The sequence below is a fragment of the Candida theae genome (genome assembly GCF_024610275.1).
Source record: "Candida theae strain CBS 12239 chromosome Unknown scaffold39, whole genome shotgun sequence".
Classification (NCBI taxonomy): domain Eukaryota; kingdom Fungi; phylum Ascomycota; class Pichiomycetes; order Serinales; family Debaryomycetaceae; genus Lodderomyces; species Lodderomyces theae.
This window is the reverse complement of record NW_026261368.1, coordinates 1-22419: the sequence shown is the minus strand read 5'-3', so window position 1 is coordinate 22419 and position 22419 is coordinate 1. Positions and strand designations below refer to the sequence as shown.

At 40.0% G+C, this 22419-nt stretch overlaps 13 protein-coding genes across 13 annotated transcripts; 8 read left to right on the top strand and 5 right to left on the bottom strand. All coding sequences in view use genetic code 12, as the record gives it.

Moving 5' to 3' along the window:
• Positions 1-846: 846 nt before the first annotated feature.
• RIB1 (GTP cyclohydrolase II) lies at positions 847-2151 on the top strand (the record flags this gene model as incomplete). The annotated part of the gene is made up of 1 exon (XM_051750340.1): positions 847-2151. The coding sequence occupies one exon, from the start codon at positions 847-849 to the stop codon at positions 2149-2151; it is 1305 nt and encodes a 434-aa protein (XP_051610308.1).
• A 268-nt stretch (positions 2152-2419) lies between these two features.
• On the top strand, positions 2420-3601 carry KGF57_001161 (ribosome dissociation factor; the record flags this gene model as incomplete). The annotated part of the gene is made up of 1 exon (XM_051750339.1): positions 2420-3601. The coding sequence occupies one exon, from the start codon at positions 2420-2422 to the stop codon at positions 3599-3601; it is 1182 nt and encodes a 393-aa protein (XP_051610307.1).
• A 26-nt stretch (positions 3602-3627) lies between these two features.
• On the bottom strand, positions 3628-4206 carry KGF57_001160 (uncharacterized protein; the record flags this gene model as incomplete). Its single annotated transcript, XM_051750338.1, has 1 exon — positions 3628-4206. One exon carries the CDS (start codon positions 4204-4206, stop codon positions 3628-3630), a length of 579 nt encoding a protein of 192 aa, XP_051610306.1.
• Positions 4207-4375: 169 nt separating this feature from the next.
• On the bottom strand, positions 4376-4943 carry MLC1 (Mlc1p; the record flags this gene model as incomplete). The annotated part of the gene is made up of 2 exons (XM_051750336.1): positions 4376-4804; positions 4941-4943. 2 exons carry the CDS (start codon positions 4941-4943, stop codon positions 4376-4378), a joined length of 432 nt encoding a protein of 143 aa, XP_051610305.1.
• A 299-nt stretch (positions 4944-5242) lies between these two features.
• KGF57_001158 (3-oxoacyl-[acyl-carrier-protein] reductase (NADPH)) lies at positions 5243-5941 on the top strand (the record flags this gene model as incomplete). Its single annotated transcript, XM_051750335.1, has 1 exon — positions 5243-5941. One exon carries the CDS (start codon positions 5243-5245, stop codon positions 5939-5941), a length of 699 nt encoding a protein of 232 aa, XP_051610304.1.
• Positions 5942-6114: 173 nt separating this feature from the next.
• KGF57_001157 (uncharacterized protein) lies at positions 6115-7569 on the top strand (the record flags this gene model as incomplete). The annotated part of the gene is made up of 1 exon (XM_051750334.1): positions 6115-7569. The coding sequence occupies one exon, from the start codon at positions 6115-6117 to the stop codon at positions 7567-7569; it is 1455 nt and encodes a 484-aa protein (XP_051610303.1).
• An 8-nt stretch (positions 7570-7577) lies between these two features.
• Positions 7578-8933, bottom strand: BUD22 (Bud22p; the record flags this gene model as incomplete). The annotated part of the gene is made up of 1 exon (XM_051750333.1): positions 7578-8933. The coding sequence occupies one exon, from the start codon at positions 8931-8933 to the stop codon at positions 7578-7580; it is 1356 nt and encodes a 451-aa protein (XP_051610302.1).
• Positions 8934-9106: 173 nt separating this feature from the next.
• On the top strand, positions 9107-10351 carry KGF57_001155 (tRNA:m4X modification enzyme; the record flags this gene model as incomplete). The annotated part of the gene is made up of 1 exon (XM_051750332.1): positions 9107-10351. The coding sequence occupies one exon, from the start codon at positions 9107-9109 to the stop codon at positions 10349-10351; it is 1245 nt and encodes a 414-aa protein (XP_051610301.1).
• Positions 10352-10401: 50 nt separating this feature from the next.
• Positions 10402-10680, bottom strand: KGF57_001154 (sumo domain-containing protein; the record flags this gene model as incomplete). Its single annotated transcript, XM_051750331.1, has 1 exon — positions 10402-10680. One exon carries the CDS (start codon positions 10678-10680, stop codon positions 10402-10404), a length of 279 nt encoding a protein of 92 aa, XP_051610300.1.
• A 713-nt stretch (positions 10681-11393) lies between these two features.
• TMA19 (Tma19p) lies at positions 11394-11897 on the top strand (the record flags this gene model as incomplete). The annotated part of the gene is made up of 1 exon (XM_051750330.1): positions 11394-11897. One exon carries the CDS (start codon positions 11394-11396, stop codon positions 11895-11897), a length of 504 nt encoding a protein of 167 aa, XP_051610299.1.
• A 1344-nt stretch (positions 11898-13241) lies between these two features.
• KGF57_001152 (uncharacterized protein) lies at positions 13242-15005 on the top strand (the record flags this gene model as incomplete). Its single annotated transcript, XM_051750329.1, has 1 exon — positions 13242-15005. One exon carries the CDS (start codon positions 13242-13244, stop codon positions 15003-15005), a length of 1764 nt encoding a protein of 587 aa, XP_051610298.1.
• Positions 15006-16581: 1576 nt separating this feature from the next.
• Positions 16582-19326, top strand: KGF57_001151 (uncharacterized protein; the record flags this gene model as incomplete). Its single annotated transcript, XM_051750328.1, has 1 exon — positions 16582-19326. The coding sequence occupies one exon, from the start codon at positions 16582-16584 to the stop codon at positions 19324-19326; it is 2745 nt and encodes a 914-aa protein (XP_051610297.1).
• A 350-nt stretch (positions 19327-19676) lies between these two features.
• Positions 19677-22163, bottom strand: DAP2 (Dap2p; the record flags this gene model as incomplete). The annotated part of the gene is made up of 1 exon (XM_051750327.1): positions 19677-22163. One exon carries the CDS (start codon positions 22161-22163, stop codon positions 19677-19679), a length of 2487 nt encoding a protein of 828 aa, XP_051610296.1.
• Between the last annotated feature and the right edge of the window lie 256 nt (positions 22164-22419).

Here is a 22419-nt window from a genome sequence, read left to right as displayed (position 1 = left end):
AAAGTCAAGTAAAAAGAAAGAGGCAAACAACGACCTTTTCCTGACGTTGGAACTCAATGTCCGCCGTACAAGGGCCCACCGGAAAATATTCTACACATTTGGTTGTGTATATGCAGGATCTAATGACAGTCACGACTAAAGACAAAATTACTTCACGTGCCGCATTGACCACTAGAATTCCAAATTTTGGTGGTGGGGTGGAGTGGGGTGCAGATTGTACATATAGACGGAACCATTATCCGTTTCATTCTGATCCCATCTCATTTCGGTCCAAGACTCTTATTGTTTTTCCCAAAGTTTCACCTGCATCCCAAGAAAGCTCCTTAAACTATATCACGAAGTTGCATTGGACTTCTTTTGTTGTGCACAAGAGATTTACCGAACTCGCACTTTGAATTGGTCTACAGTACTCACTCACTACTGTTACAACATACAACATACAACAACAATACAAACATTCGATTTTGCAAAAAAATTAATTGGTAGCACAAAATACTTCAGCGTTTCGGTCATCAAAGAGAAAGTAGTTTAGTTCAACAAAGATCCGAGTTCTGTTTCAATGAGTATAAATAAGCCAGACTTGTTCCCTCAGCTTTGTCTACTGCAATTTAAATAAAGTTAATACATCTACAAATAAAATTTGTGTGGTTTGCAACTAATTAGAAATCCATTACTAAAAATCTCGTAATAAAGTTGACTAATCCAAAATACATCACACAACCACAACCACAACCACAACCACAAGCCAAAAGAAAAAAAAAAAAATAAATAATTTTTCAAACGCTTTCAGCCGAATACCGAAGAAGAGAGAAAGAGCTTACTACTGAGAATCTTGTAACCAACCGTATGACAGTTGATATAGATTCAAGCTCATCATTAACTACAACTACAACTACAACTACGGACACTATACTAGCAGGAGAAAAAATTGCATCAAGAAGAAAAGATAACCTGCTTAAAAAAGAATACTCGTTTGGTCATCCACTCTTGAACAAAAAGAATAACCCCACGTCTCAGCGCCAACAACAATATCAACAACTATACAAATCACACACTCGTTTTACAAAAATGTCTCTATTGCACCATCCTCAACCAGCCGCAACACGCAATAGTGGCTCACCATTGCGGGAACAAAATGGGGTTAACACCCACAATAAGCATTATGTGCCAGATATCGCCAAGATTCCCATGGTGACGCCTCGTCCATCCAGCACCAACCTCCCGTTGTCTTCAAGACCTGTGGGTACACCACAACCACCACCAGTAATAACTCAGGATATGCGAGATCACACCAATCTACCTGATGAACTCCCAGTGGTTAACTGTGTAGCCAGGGCACGTATCCCCACAACTCACGGGCCAGACATTTTTTTGCATTTGTATGAAAACAACGTTGATAATAAGGAGCATCTAGCTATAGTGTTTGGCGAAGATATCAGGTCTAGGTCCTTGTTCAAACAAAGACCTGCAGAGACACAACAAGACAGAATGACGAGAGGGGCATATATTGGCAAATTGACGCCTGGTAGAACAAGCGCTGATCATGATGCCGAGAATGGGCATCAATTGAAGTTTGACCAGCAAGGCAATTTGATTATTGACGAACTCACCTATTCCAATCCCACTTTGGTTCGTATTCATTCAGAATGCTACACGGGTGAAACTGCATGGAGTGCAAGGTGTGACTGTGGTGAGCAATTTGACCAAGCAGGAAAGATTATGGGAGAAAACGGACACGGGTGTATGGTCTACTTGAGACAAGAGGGGAGAGGAATTGGTCTTGGAGAAAAACTAAAGGCTTACAATTTGCAGGATCTCGGAGCTGACACCGTTGAAGCTAACTTGATCTTGAGACATCCAGCAGACGCTCGTAATTTCTCACTAGCAACAGCAATCTTACTTGATTTGGGGTTAGTGGAGATCAGATTGTTAACGAACAATCCCGACAAAATCATTGCCGTTGAAGGTAAACATCAGGAAGTGAAAGTCAAGGAAAGAATTCCAATGATCCCTTTGAGTTGGAGGGAGCAAGGAAAAGACGGTGCAAATGGTATCAAAAGTAAGGAAATTGAGGGGTACTTGAGTACTAAAATTGAAAGAATGGGACATCTCTTGGAGAAACCAATCAAAATTAATCATGAATCGATTTAGAATTTTAATGTTTATAAGGTAATGAATAAAGGATTATAAAGGAGTAGTCGACTACAAGAGCATTAATTAGGGTGTGAAATGTTTTGCAAACTATATAATTACCAAACGCATGGATGCAATTGGGTAAAAAAGAAGCAGCGCGGAAAATAAATCAGAACAAAATAAAATAAAAAAAAAAAAAAGAAAACTGTAGGAACGCAATTTTTAGTAATCGCATCTCTCTACATCTCTTTGCCCCTGCCCCACTTGAGCTCCTCCCAATCACCCAATGCAAGTAAAGAACAAGGCCAAGTTGAAAGACAAGAATGTTGCTGTTACTTTAGTACCAGAAGACTCGGAGGATTTGTGGTACTTGTACAATCTCATCAAGAAAGGCGATACAATTCAGTTGCTCACGCATCGAAATGTGAAAAAGGGCAATCAAAACCAAGTCACCAAGGGTAAACTGAAGATGGAGAAGATTCTCGTAAAGTTGAGGCTATTGGTAGAAGATGTTGACTATATTGCTAGCGACTTGGTGATGAGAGTTAATGGGAAATCATTATTACAGCAAGAGTATGTGCCCTTGAATAGCTATCACACAGCTGAAATTGAGTTGAACAAAGATGTCAGCATTGTCAAATCAAGCTGGGATGAGTACGATATGACGTTGTTAGAAGAGCTCAGCTCTATTGAAAAGAAAGCCGATATTGGGGCCGTTGTGTTTCAAGAAGGGGTCGCCCATTTGTGCTACGTAACTGATCAAATGACAGTTTTACAATCCAAGATTGAAAAATCAATCCCTAGAAAGAATAAAGATTATGGAACCAAGGACCTAGATAAAGCTATGAATTCATTTTACAACATGATCATTCAAGGAATTATCCGCCATTTTGATTTCAACAGGCTAAAAGTTATTATCCTAGCCTCTCCAGGGTTTCTAGCAAAAACATTGTACGAGCGGTTGATACAGGAATGTCTAGCAATGCAAAATGCATCTACCAAGGAATCAAAGATTTGTCAACTGATCCTAGACAACAAGAACAAGATATTAGTAACACATTCCTCAACGGGATACTTACAAGGGTTGGAGGAAGTGTTGGCTGACCCACAACTGCAAAAAAAACTATCAGACACCAAGTTTCTCGAAGAATCACAAGCCCTACTGCGCTTTCAACGAGCATTAAATGACGACGATGGAAGAGCATGGTACGGTTTAGAAGAAATTACAAAAGCATTGAATTTAGATGCCATTCGATACTTGATGGTCTCGGATGAGTTATTTCGCAGTGACGACATAGAAACCAGAAGACAGTACATTGACTTGACAGAACAGGCTAAGCGCATGGGTGCCAAAGTGTATATATTTTCAAGTTTGCATGAGCTGGGTATCCAATTGAATCAATTGACTGGGGTAGCCGCATTATTAAAGTATCCGATCCCGGACTTGGACGATTCCGACGAGGAGTGAACAAGACTGTGCTGCTCTACTCACAATCACTTGAATTGACGTTTATATTCATCAACGTACCATATATGCCCCAGACGTGCATATATTAGCGAATCTTGTATTATACCCAACACCAATCCTGCTGTAGTTCCTCTCATAATCATTTTCCTTGTCTGTAAGCGACTCAAATGTTGAAACCTCGTGTACACTGTTGTCCCAACTAGTGCTGCCGCCGTCGTATTTATAAAATCAATTTGTCCTCGTAGGTAGTCCAAACTGTATTCAATCAAAAACAAGCTGCCCACTACACTACCATACTTTATGCCACGTTTGATTCCGGCTGACGTACCTCCCACTATGATTTCGTAGTTTTTCCTCTTGTGATAAAAATACCATCCTCCTTTGGTCTTTGGTAAACGATGTCCATTCTCGAGTAAGTAGCGTGCTGCTGCCTTTTGTACACCATCATAGAACCCAGTCATTAGACCAACTAGGCCAGATGTGGTTGCGAGTGCTTCTATTCTATCCTTGGGGTAAAGGTGGAATCTTTCGTTTTGACAAGGGTCATATTCTCGCTCATTCTGGAGAGCCTCAAGACCACTTTGGACCTCAGTGAGGAGGGACATTTAAGGATTGGTGTAAAAGTGGAAAAAATATGTTGGCGTGCTTGAAAGGAATTTTTTTCTTTCTCTTTGGCCCGCTTGGTAAAGAGATCTCATCCTACAGCATAGTAACTCTAAAAAAAAAAAAGTCAAACCACGTACTCAACTAAACCAAACCAAACTAAACACTGATCTACTGATCCAATATAGATTTGACAAATTCAACGTAATCAACATTTCCATCAGCAGTGACATTTACTCCTTTCAACAATTCATCCACTTCCAGATCAGTCAATTTCTCGCCAATAGAAGTCAAAATGTACCTCAATTCACCAACTCCGATATATCCAGTTTGTTCCTTATCAAATACTTGGAACCCCTTTATGTAATCTTCTGGCAATCCCAAAGGTTTGAACCCATCAGGACGATTGATGATTTCTTGGTATGTTTCAAAATCGAAATCAGGAGTCTTGATGGATTGTTGTAGCTCTGCAATCTCAGCGAGGGTTGGGTTCTGTCCAATTGCTCGTAATAAATCACCCAAGTGCTCTACTGGGATTCTTCCAGTGCCCTTTTTGTCAAAAAGTGCAAATGCGTCCTTGTAAGTTTTTGTATTTTGTGACTAGTGAGTGCTTGTTAGTATAGTTGAAGGAATAAGGGGACGCGTCTGAAGGTTATTTTCCAGTCTCTGTCTCTCTCTGTCTCTCTCTCTCTCTCTCCCTCACCCCCCACATGATAATTCGTAAGAGGTCACATACCATAATCCTATTGTAAGTGTGGTTGGTAATCCAAGGTGAGTTTGTAAAGAATACTTTCTGATCTCAGGAAACAAAAAAAAAAAAACAAAAAAAAACAAAAAAAACAAAAAACTGTGAGAGAGACGATTGTTAAAAGGGGAAAAATGTAAACAAAAGCCAATCTCACTCACACTCTCTCTCCTTACAAACAGAGACAGACAGAAAAAATGAAAAACAACAATAAAGAAAAAAAAAAAGAAAGCGACAGGAGACACGACAACTTTACACTACTTTTTACTTTTCTTAATCCTCCACATAACCAAATGTTCAAGGGGCAATCGGCACTAATTACTGGAGGGTCCAGAGGAATTGGGCTAGCCATAGCCAAGAAACTTGCTAACCAGGGCGCCACAATAACACTATTAGCAAACAATGAAAGTGTGTTGAAGCAATCGGTGAAACAGCTCTCGTCGGAATATGATCAACAACACGCAATTCTACTGGTGGACTTGCTACACTTGGTACAAGAGAACTATAACTTATCCAAGCTTCAAGATCTGTTTAAATCACACTCTATTCTAGTCAATTGCGCTGGAATAACCACGCACACTCTTTTACAAAGAACCACTCAGAAGCAGATTACAGAGACCATCAACTTAAACCTCACTGTACCCATAATTTTGAGCCAATTATGCGTCAAGCATATGATGCGGCAAAGGGACCAAAACCCATCTATCTTGAACATTGCATCTGTGTTGTCGTTGACTCATCATTTGTTGCCGGGAACATCCGTGTATGCTGCTTCCAAAGCTGGTCTTTTGGGGTTCACAAAGAGTTTAGCACATGAATTGAAGGGAAGAGTGCGGGTGAATGCTCTTCTTCCTGCCTTGGTGAAGGACACCGAAATGGGAAAGATCGTGAAAGGCGATTTGGCGGAAGTGTCGATGGATGTAGTGGTCAACAAGGCAGTGGAGGTATTATCCGAGCTTTCAGTTAATGGCGAGTGCATCACTTTGGATTAGGGGATACATATAGAGTAGTGGTAACTTAGAGCAGAAATTGATCTAAACCTCGTGTCATCATTTTTGCAGTAAATATTCAGAAGCGCCAAAAGCCAAAAGCCAAAAGAAAAAAAAAAAAAAAGAACACCCCTTGAAATACTCTATTATTGTCCTCTTGGACACCATAATAAAGCATGCTACTACTACCCCTTGCTTTGGCAATTGTTTTGCCTTTGGTACATGCCAATGTTATAGGTGTCAGTAATGAGCGTCAACACCTATACCTGCCAAAAGAAGACAAGCAAGGAAATCTATATTGGACCTGTTTAAATGACACCTCCATCATATTACGTTTCGATCAAATCAACGACGACATTTGTGATTGTCCTGACGGATCAGATGAGCCGGGAACCAATGCATGCCCAAACCCTCCAGCTAAATTTTTCTGCGTCAATGAGGGATTCTTTCTGAATTACATTGACCAATCCAGAGTGAATGATGGGGTGTGTGATTATGATTTATGCTGTGATGGATCTGATGAGTGGAAATTGGGTGGCTGCGAGAATAAATGCGAAGAGGTTAACCGTCAATTTCAGGACTATAGGAAGGAAAAGTTAGCATTCTTGAAGAAGGCTGCTGTGAAAAAGGCAAAAACTATCAAGATTGCCCAGCATAAAAGACAAAAGTTGCTCAACAAATTGAATTCTTTAGAAGTGCAAGTTCCTGAATTGAAAGCCAAAATCAATAATGCTAAACTTCAAGCAGAAAATATGGAAGTTCAAGACAATTCAGTTTTTGACGAGTTGCGTGAGCATTTTGGAGGGTTGGCAGATAAATTGGAATTGCACAAGCGGGATATCCTACACCAAGAATCCAAGCTTCAAGCCTTGGAAACTATATTGGACTTTTTATCAACCCATTACAACCCCAATTTCAATGATGCTGCCGTAAAAGAGGTTATTCAAAAATTTCAGGAATATGTTTCGAATAAAGAAGAAGAGGCTTTGGAAGATATACACGAGACTAATCAAATTATCATTCAGTTGGTGGAGAAGGCGAAGCAAATGTCGCACCTGGGTGTGAAGAACGTTGACAATTTCGCGCCAACAATTCCAAATATGATCCGATACTACTACCAGCTTGCCGTGGATAAGTTTTTACCCAAACCGGTGGTTGAGTACAAATCAGACTTGTCTAGTAATGAGTTGGACCATGAAGTTGAAAAGTTCGAACAGGAATTGGAAAGGCTAGAGACGAAGATACAAATTATCAAAGAAGATTTGAGCTCTGATTACGGACCAGATGACTTGTTACGCGCATACGATCAAACAACATTTACTAAGGACTTGGGTGGATACAACTACAGAGTCAATTTGCTTCAAGGGGTCTCACAGGATGACATCTTCATTGGTAAATTTAAAGAGTATAAGGAAAACAAGGTAATCTATGATCAAGGTGCTCGATGCTGGAATGGACCGAAACGGTCTGCAACTGTTGAATTTGCATGTGGAGAGGGACCGGAAATAGTGTCTGTCAGTGAACCGGAAAAATGCCATTACTACTTTACTATACAAGGTGAGTCATGGTGCAATGAAGCAACAGAGCAAGAAATTCTACACAGTTTCCAGGTAAATGTCGATCTATTATAAATGCCTCATCAATCAAAAGTGATTTTCTTACCTTGAAATTTAACATTTTTCAATTTCTCTTCAGCTAGTTTCTTAGCTTCCCATGATGGATGGATCTTCTTATCTTCAGTAGGAGTAGCTGACAATTCTCTAAACTTGCGCTCACCTAGAGGCTCCGTATTAGCACCGGTCGGTTTCTGTTTTTCAGCCAACAATTGCGCTTTCAATTCTCTCTTTCTTTGTCTCTCTTCATATTCACGTTGTCTTGTTTCACGTTCGCTTTGGACTCGCTCCCTATTCTTGACGATATGTTTTGCTTCTTTACCATACTTTTGGGCCCAAATTTTCTGTCTAGCTCTTTGGCCTCTTCGATTTTTCCGCTGTTGAGTGATGGACTTGACCACGTCATCGTTGTCTACGTCGTCACTTTCATCGTCGGAACCTCCTGAATAATAACCTTGAGCTAGTTCAGGCAAGTTGTATTCGTCATCTATACTGCCAGTTTTTGACTTCTTTTTCGACGGCTCTTCGTCAAAAAAATCATCACTATCATCATCATCATCATCATCGTTTTCTGCTTCCGAAGGCTCTTCGTCAGTGACCTCATTGTAGTTTATCTCTGGGTTTAAACCTTCGTCAGACTCGTCGTCATCTTGATCCGATGCAGCAACCATTCCATCAAATTCAGCTAGTTTCTCCTCATCGTCCAAGTCACTTTCGGCCGAATTGTCCGAGCTTCCATCTGATATATCATCATTTTCTCCATCATCCAGGTTTTGATTTTCATTTACAGCCCTTCCAGTTTGTTTTCGTCTTTCTTCAAAATCTTGCTTCGATAAGTTTCCCCTAACCATTTTGAAGCTCCATTCTATATCGCCCAATGTCGATTTGACACTTTTGTTATTCCATAGATTTGAACAGTAATTGTTTACCTCTTTGGAATTTTGGCAGTATTGTACAAAAAACTGTGATGGGTTGAAAGGGCTGGACTTGTCCAAGATGTGTTTCCTGATATTTTCGGGAATGTAGTCTGGTGGGTTGCTTTTCAATTGTTTGCTTGACAAAATAGTGGATCCAATGCATTTGATTAATTTTGAAGTTATCAATTGTTGAAGAAATTCGTCCTTTCCAAACACGTCAGGTGCTTTCTTTTGCTTGATAAAATTCCTAATCTCCTTATCCAACTTGCTATATGCAGCATGGTACTTTTGACCAAAATATAGAGCTTTTAGTTTCTTGATCTCCTCTTTCGCCTCCTCCTTGTTTGTCGGTAGTTTCTTTGCCAACTTGTTCTTATGCTTCAATGCAAACAACAACTTCTTGGTGTGAGGGTACCTGGGAGGAGCATTTTCAAAACTAGCCTCTAGCAAGTCTAGTTTCCACATTTGGTTGGTGTGCTTCATTTTTGAGCTCTGTGAGATGTTGATGGAGAGAGATGCGAGATGAGATCGACTATTTCCCTTTTTACTTTTTTTTATTTTTATTTTTTTGCTTCTTCTTTTTGGCTTTTGGATTCGATGATCTTTTGTATTTTGCAACTTTCAAGCCACCCACCGCCATGACTGAAGGGCCAGAGCTAAAAAAGCAAAAGCTGGATAAGCCTCAATTGTATCAGTGTGAATACGTAATACCCAAGAAGAATAAGAGGTGTCGAATGTTGAGGAAAAAGCAGAACAAGTTTTGTTCAGAGCATATGATTCATGACGCGAGCTCGAGTCAAAAACGTATCCCCTGTCCATTGAATCCAAATCACACGATATGGGAAAAGGATCTAAAGTCTCATTTGGAAAAATGTAATGCTCGTCCGAAGAAGGAGCATGATCTATGGTACATAGAGAATTTCAATTCCCAGATGGCCAATTCAGTTGATGTCGATTTTGTTGATGGTCCTGAACAGGATGATAATTACTGCAGAGAAGTATTGGACAAGATTGAATTTGAGCCACTTGAGAAAATCGTATGTCAACATGATGGTTTACTACTGCAATTGCAAGAAAAGACAAATCAAAAGCATGTGATCCAGCAGTCATCACTTATAGGCAATTTGAAACGTCTCAGGTTGCTCTCCTTAGATGCATTTTATATGGAGTTTGGCTGTGGAAAAGGCGAGCTCTCACGGTATGTGAATCAATGTGTGTTGCGTGATTTTTCGAAAAGTGCCGAGGGATATGGGTTTGGGTTAATTGACCGAGGTACAAATCGTCTCAAAGCTGATAACAAGATTATTCAAGATTCGGAACCATTTCAAATAACACCTATAGTCAAAAGAAGCAAAATCGATATAAAACATCTAAATCTTGACAAGTTTTTGGAAGATGTAAATCCAACTCGAGTGGTGGCGATCTCGAAACATTTGTGTGGAGCAGCTACTGATCTCACATTGAAGCTGCTTTTGAACTCATCCTTGTTTGAAGGAAAACGGTTTGGAGGCGTACTAATAGCAATGTGCTGTCGCCATGTCTGCTTTCAAGATGAGTTTCTACCACAGTCCAAGCAATACTTGATTAACCTTGGTTTCAACACACGTCAGTCAATGACGACGTTGACGAAGATGGTCTCATGGGGAGTAAATTTGGATAGTGACAGCACCAGCGAAGACAACGTTGATTCAGGTCTCACTTCCAAACAGAGATATGAATACGGTATCAAAGCAAGGAGGATTATTGACGAGAGCAGAGTGCATGCATTGAAAATGATTTTGGGTCATGACTACAACGTTGAGATATTTTGGTATGTGGACACTGATATCACAAAAGAGAATGTGTGCTTGTCCATCACGCGACACGTGAACAAAGATGAATGATTTTAAATGACTAGATGACTTTAAACATAGGTTTTCTACTCAAGCTGGTGTTAAGCTTTCCTCATGACCCCATCAAAAACAACCCGACATTCAATTCTGTCCCCGTTTCGCATCTCCAAAGATTCCGGACTATCAATCGAAGTTATGCCTTGATTCTCAAAGTAAAGGTCAAATTCTTTGAGGTTCATGTTATTTCTTTGGCAAAACTTTCTTAGAACTTTACTCATTTTTTGTGACTTTTGCACTCTGTAAATGTCCTTGATGTTAGGAGCAGCTGTAATCAATATATCTACTCGCTGTCCAGAGTCTGTATCGTCCAGTGCGGGCATTTATGTGTGATGAATGAGATTCTGCTCTAATCTTTTTTTGTTATAAGCGTATTGGTGAAGTGATGTGACAGGTAGTGGTGGCTTAATTGAAAAGTATTGCAAATATCTCTGGTTATTAATTTGTTGTGCAGAAAATCTTTGTGTAAGACCGAATGCAGACTAGGGGATGATCCTTGATAAGTCCCCACTCCACTCCCGAAAAATATCACGAATATAGTAAGTTCGAGGTTACAATAATGATGCGTATAGTAAGAACATCTCTGTGTCTGTTTTCGAGTAGACGTAATTGGTGGTGAAGGAATGAAATCTGTCAATTTAAAGCTTACCGATTGCTGTTTTGTGGTCACTAAAGATAAATACCACGTTTTCTTGAAGTTGAGGAGATACGCACAGATAAACCACTGGTGAAATAAAGAAACAGATTAAATAGTTGTCTATTTGCAACTTTCGGTGTGAACTCAGGTGAGAAACGCCATTTCGACTTGATTGAGTTTATGTTGTTGCTAATAGTCAAGTCACCTCGCGGTGTCCGCTTCCGATTACCGCTTTAGGAAATTGAACAAATTTATGCCACGTGATGCATCGGGAGAAATTTTTTTTTTTCTTTTTTTCTTTCTTTCCAACATCGTAATTTTTTTTTTTTTCCCATTTATAAAATTTTCAATTGAAAATCCCATCTCTCTGTTCTTCATCAAAGCAATCAATTATCCACAATGATTATCTACCAAGACGTTATTTCAAACGACGAGTTATTGTCCGACGCTTACGATGTTAAGTTAGTTGATGACGCTGTTTACGAAGCTGATTGTGCTATGGTTAATGTCGGTAACGGTGACATTGATATTGGTGCTAACCCATCTGCTGAAGATGCTGAAGAAGCTTTGGAAGATGGTTCTGAAACTGTCAACAACGTTGTTTACTCATTCAGATTGCAACCAACTCAGTTTGACAAGAAATCATTCACCACTTACATCAAAGGTTACATGAAGAGAGTCAAGGCTTATTTGGCTGAACACAACCCAGATGAAGTTGAAAATTTCGAAAAGGGTGCTACCAAATACGTCAAGAAAGTTTTGGGATCATTCAATGATTGGGACTTCTACACTGGTGAATCCATGGACCCTGATGCTATGATTGTCTTGTTGAACTACAGAGAAGACGGAACTACCCCATACGTTGCCATTTGGAAACACGGTGTCAAGGAAAACAAGATCTAAGTACATAGATGCATAGCTTTGTTTGTATTTTAATTCTTTAGCTCATCATTTCAATTGAATGCTGGTGAAAAGTAGTTGACATTGTAGTTCCACCTTGTAATCTTTGTCGACCTAAATATCAGCAAACTTGTTGTCTACAAGAGACATTAGAAGCGATCTACCTGCATCAACTATTGGGTAACTTCAAACATAGATGATACACACCTATAGTATAAAACAAAACGCGTTTCTTTGGTTACTTTTGGCCTCGATAACATGTGCTTCAGTGATGATGAAAATCTTGATGTCATTTGGTAGAGATTCACACACAGTTTTAAAACAGTCGTCAAACGATGCTTTTGCGACACTTGTGTCATTGCCATTACAGTCTCATTACATGAAAACTGACCGATAAAAAAACAAATCACCAGGAAATCTCATGACTGGATGAAGTGGAAAGTATAGATAATTTGTCATTTATGTTACAGCCACACCGAACATCAGAACACTGTATATAATCGATAGAAAGTCACTTTATACGAAGAGAGCGCTAAAGGATTTCTGCAAAAAAAAAAAAAAAAACATCAGCTTCAAATGAACACCTTGAATTTTTACTACCACGAGACTAGAATAGGGGTCATGGACACTCCGAATACGTTGGAAATGATTGAATGAGATACCTTTCAATACGGCGAAGTCAGTTTTTTTCGGGTGAACGAGTGGTGTACAACCAACTCAACTTAAAAGAATGTAAATCGCTGTGGAGTAGTTTTTAATTATGGATACTGAAAGCCAGACTACTTATGGAGCCTTTTTCATTGAAAAAGTAAGAAACCGGCTGACGACGCATACATGCACATTGCAAGAGTGGGAGTTGCTCCCCCCATTTCAAGTGCCTTTTTTTAACATTTGTGTAGGATAATGTAATGTATCATTATATTGTTTGGGATGGATTTGAGTCTTTGAAACAGACCATGATTTAGGAAATTGGTTTTGCAATTTCCTATACTCAGTCTTATTGGATGTGTCAGTTCTTCTATGTACAATATAATTGCGAGTCATGGTGAGTAGAGTAGGCTGTACTAAACTTGTACCTCATTGGTTTTTGAATACAGTTTCAAAAATAGGATTCGACCATGTCTACAAGTTCGCTACAATATTGTATGGTATTAGGGAAAGTTTTAAGTCAGCTTAGTGGCAGTCTGTCACCTATTTTCAAAACTGTTACTTTGAACTTCTTATCTGTCAAATACGCGTCGCAAATCTAGATGTTTTTTTGTTATTTTTTTTTTTTTCCTTTTTTTAGATTTCCAATGCATACAATTGACCCTTTACCATTATCACATCAGATACCAAGTGTTCACAATGCATTCTCATTTTTCTCCAAATCGATCAGATTCATTTGGGTATAGGTCCAACTTACCCATAGATTCCATTGGCTCACCCACGATTGAATTTTCGGTCTCGACAAATAGCATATTGGCAGATGAAGATGTTGTCAATTTAGGCTTTCATGGTGCCGTACAAACGAATGCATCAGCAACTGATTTCGAAAGAGAAGAGCTCAAGTATAATGGCACGCGGCAGCTTGATCCAAGTCAGCTACTGGGATTCGAGATGATGAAGCAAAAATCACTTGCGTTGAACCAAAGCACTCCGCTATCTGGCCGCCAAAATGGTTGGAATCGACACGAGCCGATGCATGAAGGTAGTCCCAGTTTCGAGAACCTAACCAATTTACCACATCATAATTTTATCGAGGGACAATTTTCGAGATCTCGCTCTGGAGAGGGAGGTGTTTTTGTACCCAGTCGCGATAAGGCATCAACGACGAATAGTTTACAAGAACATCGACCCAACCCTTCCTCCATGCTGCCAGATAATCGAAACGGGTTGGGCCCAAGTCGAAATCACTCCGTTTACCAAAGTGCAGTTGGAAATTCACCACAGATAAACAATCAACAACCTCAAACCAAGAATGGAACTAGTGCCAAACAACCACTCTATGACGTGAATAGCATGTCTGATGATGAGTTACGAAATCGTGAGTTGTTTCTTATGCGACAAGAGCTTGTCTCTTTACGTGCAGAAACGCTACAATTGAAAAGAAATGAGAGCCAGATACTTGAAGAAAATCAGCAATTGAATTCCTACAACAACCTGCTACTTGAAGAGAATAAAAGAATGAATTCCAACAATAGCCTATTGGAAGAAAAGATCAAGCAACTCAATACCAATAATCAACAATTGGTTCAAGAAATTGAGCGATTGAATTCCTTGCTAAAAGATCGTGATGCAAATGTTAATCCCCAGCTCAAACCACAGATTTGCAAATCTATGCAAACAGATCCGTTGAAGGAGCTTGATCGTGTCGCAGAATCCCCCGTACGTGAGGCTGGTGGTTCGAAAATCAAAAGAGATGGTCCAGTTCAACACCAGTGCAAGTGTACTGAGTCAACCAAAAAAAGCCATTCTGCCACTTCAGATTTATCTCCAGTGAGTCAAGAAGAACCATTGTCAAATGAGGCAAGTACCGGGCAGCAGAGGCAGTCTCAATCACTTGACGACGCATCCGTAGAGAATGAGAGCCGAGATCATGATGATCGTGACCACCGTGTTCCTCTAACTAATGCCACTTCTGCGGATGTTTTAGATCAAATCAATGTCAACTCAACCTCCAACAATACACTCGTTCATCTGAAAAACATGTATCCCAATTTTGATATAACAAGACACTTGCCCGGCCCCAATTATCCCCAAGTTGAGCAGTGCGACTTGGATAAAGCTGAACTATTATCACATGACGATCTCGTTTATTGTGTCAAAACAGTGCTAGCCGTGGCTGTTATTCGCTTGGATGAAAATTACGAAGCCAGTTTGTATCGTCAGCGGCGTTTCATTAGTATCGCCCTGAGATTTGTCAAACTTGTTCATAGCTTTACTTTCCCCCTTAGGTTGGATATAAGTTGTTCCAGTTGGTTTGAAGGGAGAATGTTGGACAGTGAAGGCAAAGTGGATGAAGACATGGTGGGCCTTCAACATATGTTGAATGAGTTGTTGCGTGTTATTCAAATAGTGATGGACGAAAGACGCGAGCTCGTCTCTAAGCAAAAGCCTCGAGGAAGCTAAGCAGCTATGAAGAGAAGCGTGTTGTAGTTTCAGATGTTTGATTGCAAAAAAAAAAGAAAAGAAAATTCACGAGTGTGTATTATTAGTAGCCAATGGAATTGGCATTTGTTGCACAAGATCGTAATGAATTCCCCTTTCTTTCTTTTATGTAGGGAAATATTACAAAAATTGCCGCCTTGAATTTGCGGGACAAGGAAGGAAAACGAGTATAAAGCGAGAGCACGTTGTATGTACGATCATTCTGGGATGCCTTATATTTTAGTCAACTAAGCTCAGGAATTTTTCCCGAACCATGTGTGGCTGAAAAACAAAGGACCCTTCCCCTCATACCCTTCTTACTCACAAAAAGCAAAATTATTATTACCTACGAAGAAGATACTATGGGACAGAATAAAAAGAAAAGCATGATTATGTCTTTTATCACAAATGGCCTGTTCAATGCAGTTGCGTGTAAGTGCATGTAAGTACGTTAAGTTGAAGAGTCCAGAACTACTCTATGCAATTGATATCTACCCCTTCCAATGTAAATGTGTTTGTCAATAGAGAATCAATTATAAATGATTCTGTATACTGCAACTTAGGTTATAGTTTCGCTAATTGCTTCAGTATAACCGTTAAAAGGGAAGGGATGTTACAGAGGGGATATTATCTTTTCTCCTTGTTTTACTCTCGCAATCGCCTACTATGGCACATAAACATTTACCATACTGTGTATATATATGACGATGGCTCTAGTGATTCCTAGTTAACCCTTTGTTCGTCACGTAACTCTCGTAAATTCCCCTAAAAATACATCAGGGTCGGGTCAAACGTTTTCAATTCTACTCTCTAAAATTATAATACGCCTGCTAAGTATCTGGATTGTAGTTAATCTCCTATTTTCATCGTACAAAAGGTATTCGTAATCCCAAATTTAATCATGCACAAAACTTTGATCGTCATCATCATCATCATCATTATCATTATCATCATCATACACAAATACATACATACAGATACTCCGTCCCTTTCTCTTTCCCTCTCGCCATTCTCTCGCCCAACCAGCGGAGAAAAAAACAAAAAAAATAAGAAAAAAATAAAAAAGACAAATTAAAACCAACGCCGAGAATCATAAAATTACATACACTAACACACTATTAGGCAAACACATTCAGAAGCACAAGGCACTACAAATTTTACCAACCGTTCACGTTCAAACATCCATTAGTGCAACCAGTATCGACACAATTAGCTCTTCCTGTGTGAACCTTTTATCAATTATTTTTTTTAATTTTTAATTTTTGTTGTTGTTGTTTTTTCGCCCGTTATCCTTTGGGGCAAACATGCATCATCACTTTTGCGTATCATCAACCACAACTTTTAAACAGCAATAAAATTCCAATTGACAGCACCACATTAGTAACAATTGATCACTTTGTTAAAATCTGCAATACATTGACCTTGAAACATCTCAATACAACTGATTGATTGCTTTTCCTGTGTGTAAGTTTAGATATTTCGATTATACCGCAAGAACACACACAACCTGGGCCAATATTCCATAGCAACACACGGAACAAAGTGCACGACCTATCCAATGAGCTATTTGGAACACTCACAACAACCAAATACCCCGTCCCAACATCAACAGCTGCATAACCAGCAACAACCACTGCAATCTCAATCGCATTATCCGCAGCAGATGAGCAACCTCTTTTCGAACCAGCCTTTCCAAAGGTCACAACAACAGGTATCAAATCCTTCAGTGCCACAACCGCACACTCTACAGCAGCAGCAACAAGAATCACAGCCAGTCCATCCACAACAATTTGCTACACGAAGTAGAGGTGACTCCATTTATCTACCACCTCCAATATCTTCGTCACAAATTCGGCCCACTTCAGAACAGTCGTATGAGACGACATCAGCAAACCCTCGCATACATCATTCGACAGCTCCTTCAATTGGCTCGCGGTCAAATAGTATATTCAGCTCACTCATCAATATACCGGGTTCTAGTGGTAACTCCATAAGTGAACAATCCGGTCCACCTTCCCAACAACAAACACAACAACAGCAGCAGCAGCAACAACAGCAGCAGCAGCAACAGGGAGCTTCTGCGGGCGGAAGCAACAGCAGAACTATTACGGCCGGCAATCAAGCACCGAGTTTACCTCTCACATCTCGCTCACGTCAAATGTCACTTGCTCCTAATCAAGAGTTCACCGTGGAGGATTTGGAGAATTTGTTTGGAAACAATAGAGAGAGCATGGCTAACCTTTTTGCTTGGCAGCAGGGAGATTTGAAGTTCTCACTTAGTGGTGCTTCTGGAGGGTCCACTGGAAGTAACTCGAATGTCACAGTTGCACCAAACAATGTTGGTGGTGGTAAAACTAAAAGCGGGTCACTTGATTTATCGGCATGGACCGACAACTCCAATCAGCCTGGATCCATAAGTTTCAACAGTAGCATCACTGAAATCATTCAAAATTTGATATCCAATGGATCAATAGATTTCAGCAACATGAATGATCAACAGCGTCGTGATTCGATATTGAAAATCATAAATGATCAGTCAGCTTTAAAGAACCCCCGCGCATCTATGTCATCGGCAAATTCTTCCAAGGCCAGCACTACCTTGAGGGAGGATATTTTTAAAAAGGAAGACAATAGTTCTAGTAGAAAGCAGAGTGGCGATGAGTCTAATCAAGGAAACAAACGACAAAGTAAAGGACAAAAAGGCTCGAATGAGAAAGAGTTATCCCCAACGTCATCTGTCTCGTCAAAAACATCAAAGCGCAACGACGTTCCACAATCGCCAAAGACGTCTCCAAACGTATACAGCGATAATCGTGTAGCTGATGCTTCTTACATGCAACCTGCGTACAACCAGCGGCAATCAGTGACGTCCCAAAATCAAAAGCCTTTTCAAGGTAATGCTAATCCTTTGTCACCTACCAATCAATATCCGTATACGTCATTTCCTAGCTTTAGCAACCCGCTTTCCTTTCCGGCAATGCTGCCTGGAGCAACGCGTCAAAATAGCTTCATGGGGGGATACCAATATCCGTTATCAAACCAACCGCAGCAACAGATCCAAGGCCAAATACCTTCACAGCAAATGTATTCTCAAGTAGGTCGTCAGCAAGTGCCACATTACCAGCAACCGTATTTACAACAAACAATCCCCTCGCAGCAACAACAGCAATACCAGCAACCACAGTATTATATGCCACAACAACAACAACAACAACAACAACAACAACAATACCCGCCGCCATTCCAAAACGAGTTGCAACAGCAGCAACACCAACAACAGCCATTAGCATTCAATGAGCAATCGTCACAAGCGGCTCAAAGGAAGCGAGGATCGCGGGGATCCCGAGAATCTAAGAAGACGCGGAAGTCAACTAAACGCACGCGCAAATCGAGTGAAAATGTTGAGGCCATCAATCCTCAAGTAGTCTCCCCCACAAATCCAAATTTGGTTCCAGCTCAGCAAATTGCAAGATCCGAGGATGGCAGACCTCTTTTAGGAGCTACCAAGATTGATCAATTAATGTTGGTGATCCAAGCTCGTGACAAGGGAGTAACTAAAACAATCGACCAAGGTCCAGATGGAAGTATTCTAGCAGAACGTGAAGGTTATGGACCGGGACATCGGTCCAATAAAAACGATGTTTTGCCGCAACCGGTTAGTCTTGTGGGTGGTGTTGAGAAACCACATGGATATAAATTGAACTCCCCTCATTTTGAAGGAGAAGATGAACACGATGCCAAGCGGCAGAGGGTCAAGACTCAACAATGCCCATATTGTTTGAAATATTTTACACAATCCACCCATCTTGAAGTGCATATTCGGTCCCACATAGGGTATAAACCGTATGAGTGCACCTATTGCCACAAGAAATTCACCCAAGGTGGAAATTTGCGAACGCATTTGAGACTACATACCGGGGAAAAGCCGTTTACGTGTGAGGTTTGTAATAGATCTTTCAATAGGAAAGGAAACCTTGAGGCTCATAAGTTGACTCATGAGAAAGTGAAGCCGTTTGAATGTAAATTGGACAACTGTGACAAATCATTTACTCAATTGGGAAATTTGAAGTCGCATCAAAATAGGTTCCACTCAGAAGCCTTAAATACGCTCACGCATAAGTTGGCCGAATTGAGCGGACCTGCTTTGGAAAGATTGCCTGCTGATGAAAGAGAGTTGTTGATGTACTTTAAGAGCTTGTATAAGAACTCGAACAAGGGAATCAGAGGAAGGGGTAGGCAACATGGCTCTGGCTCAGATGGGTCAATTGTCAGTCCTGATGACATGAATGGTCAAGGTAGCTGAGATGGGGGGGGAGCGGGAGGAGGAAAGGAGGAGGGAATGAGGGAATGAGGGGATTAAACGATGGGCCACCCCACCACCCACCTGAATAAATCTTGCTCACTGTTGGTGTGGATATTTAAGACACAACCCAAGCACCATTTTTTTTTTTTTTTGCGATCTTTATGTTTGTAACAGTATATAAGTAATTTGAAAGAGAATCTAGTTGAAACCAATACATCTCACACTGAACTAGATGAAGAGTTTCTTTAACAACCTTTATCCAATTGGGAAGCAAGGACTGAGGAGTGAAATGAAAAACGATATTGAATTTAATACAAAATATACCAGGAGAAAAAAAAAAAAACTAAACACTAATCAAGTTCGTAATCAAACGCTCTTTTGAAAAAATCTAAAATTCTATCGTAAACAACTTTTTGTCCATTATGATAAGTCATTCCATGATTTGAATCGGGGAATATCATAAATTCAAAATTTTCCACCTCTGCTAAATTAAACTCATCCAACAATTGCAAAGAATGTTGAACATGAACATTATCGTCACCACTTCCATGGCCAATGAAAAACTTCTTGGCGTGTTTGAAATTGGTGACGTTGTGAATTGATCCAGTTTCGTAACCCAGTGGATTCTCATTTGGTGTTCTCAAGTATCTCTCAGTGTAGATGGAATCATACAATTTCCATTTGGTGACTGGCGCTATGGCTACCGCGTAGTTGAAAATGGGGTCCTTTGCATCGGTCTCAATTGTCTTTAATGTAAGGAATCCTCCATATGACCAACCCCAGATGGCAATTCTTTCACGGTCAACATACGACTTTTCTGCCCAAATATTTGCTGCTGAGATCAAATCCCGTGGCTCATATTTACCCAATTGGTCTCTCACAATAAATTTGAAATTGGCTCCCAACTTGGTGTTCAAATTGTTGTAACCAGTTCCTCTCCCATCCACTGTGACGACTATGGCATCTAGTTCTGCAGCCACTAATGAGTTGAATGAAATAGACCATCTCTTGTCAACCATTTGAGATCCGGGTCCACCATAGATTTGAAACAACACGGGGTACTTTTTCTTTTTGTCAAAATTCAAAGGCAATACTTCAACTGCGTTTGCAAAAAAAGTTTCTCCATCGTCATCCTTTAATTCAACAGTGCTGTATTTCACCTCTGGGATCACGTACTTTCTCAACTTTTCAACCAAACCTGAATTATCTTCAATCACCTTGACTTTCTTTTCCAACTTCAAGTCATTAATCTGTTGTTTGGGAACATCAGGACCCAAAGCTGACAAAAATAAAAACCGCGCTCCTGACGAAAATGATGACGAGTAGTAGCCCTCCTTGGCTGTTATGTCTCTTATATACGGGAGTCCATCGTCAGATCTATCAAACAAATTGATCGAATGGATATGTCTCTCAATAGAGGACTTCAACGTGCTGGTGAAATAAATGGTGTTTGTGTTGTAATCAAATGAACCAACCCCATCAACAACTTCCCAGTTCCCCTTTGTTAAAAGCTCGTATTTGGATGAGTCCGGAGGTGAAAAATACGCCAAGTGGTTAAACCCATTGTCAACAACAGTGTCAATATACCCATCCTTTGCGCGCCCGGCTGTTTTGTTTGTAGGGACATATAATGTGTGCGATGTAATCTCAAACCATGATTTGTCAGCTGTTTGAGACCTCACCAACTTTGACTCCTCTCCTACAAGATATATCTCAAGTAAATCGCTAGCGCGATTGGAGGTTTTCACCAAAACGTTGTCGTCTCCAACCCATACAACTTCCGTAATCAACCTGTCGGTCAATTCAATTTTCTTTGAGTCTAGGTCATGCTTCTTAGCTTTGTTGCCATGCAAATCGTATGTCCAAAGATCAACAATTGGATTGGGGTAGCCAGCCTTTGGATACTTGATTTTCACAATTTCAGGATAATCTTCGAAATTGTTTTGAGCATAGAATGGAATGACAAATTCCGGTACTTCTGAATTGTTTGATTTCAAAAATGCAAACTTGTCACCAGACGGTGACCACCACAAAACAATGTCGCTTCCAAACACTTCTTCTTCATAAACCCAATCTGGCTTACCATTGAATATTTCAGTAGAACCATCATTCGTAACTTGTACAACCTCGCTCAGAGAGACATCTCTTAAGTAGATATTGTTGTTGAAAATAAATGCAACTTTCAATGAGTCTGGAGACCATGAAATGGTTGAGATTTTTTCATCAAATACTGGCTTGACTTTTTGTGTGTCAACATCTAAAATCCAATAGAGTCCAAATGAAGAGTGTCTCCACTGAGATGTCACATTTGTCTTGAGAATCACTTTTGTCAAATCTGGAGAAGCTACAAAGCTGTCAACTTTGTAAACCACATCGTTGTAATCAAATTTCGATTTCTCAATCAATACCTGGCTATACTCTTCATCTGCCACCGACTTGACCACAACTTCAAAGTCGTCATCCTCCTTTTCGTTTTTGATAACGTAGGTACCTCTATCATCATGAATTGAAGAAGGGGCCCTGATCCATTGTATATCGTGATACTTGGCAGACAACACATGTTCATCAAAAACCTTCTTGCTCAATGGGATTTTGTCACCAAATTCAGTAGGTCTGTTTGAAGGAGTTGCAAAAATGGCATCTTTCAGCTCAGACTCCAATTCCTGTACATGGAAATGAATATCATGGTATGACTTTGTTTCCAACGTAATGAGAAAATGGTCAATGGCAGATATTAAAAAAGATGAGCCCCATATTAAAACACCAAGTACTACCCCAACTACAACAAATCTCTTCAAATGGCTTCTTCGTCTCACTTTACCCTCTGTTTCTTTCATTTGTTGTTGCCTTGGAAAGGAGGTAAATTGAATAAAGTACTGGTGCCGTGTTGTCGTGCCGTGTCGTCGTGCCGTGTCGTCGTGCCGTGTCGTCGTGCCGTGCGTTAATGAAAAAAGTCAAGAAACCAAAGAAAAAAAAAAAAGTCAAGAAAAGAAAAAAATTAAAAATAAAAAAGGGAAACAAAAATGTGTATATGTGTTTATTTGTGTGTACATATGTGTGGGACTTTGCAGTGAGAACATTCTTTTGACAGGT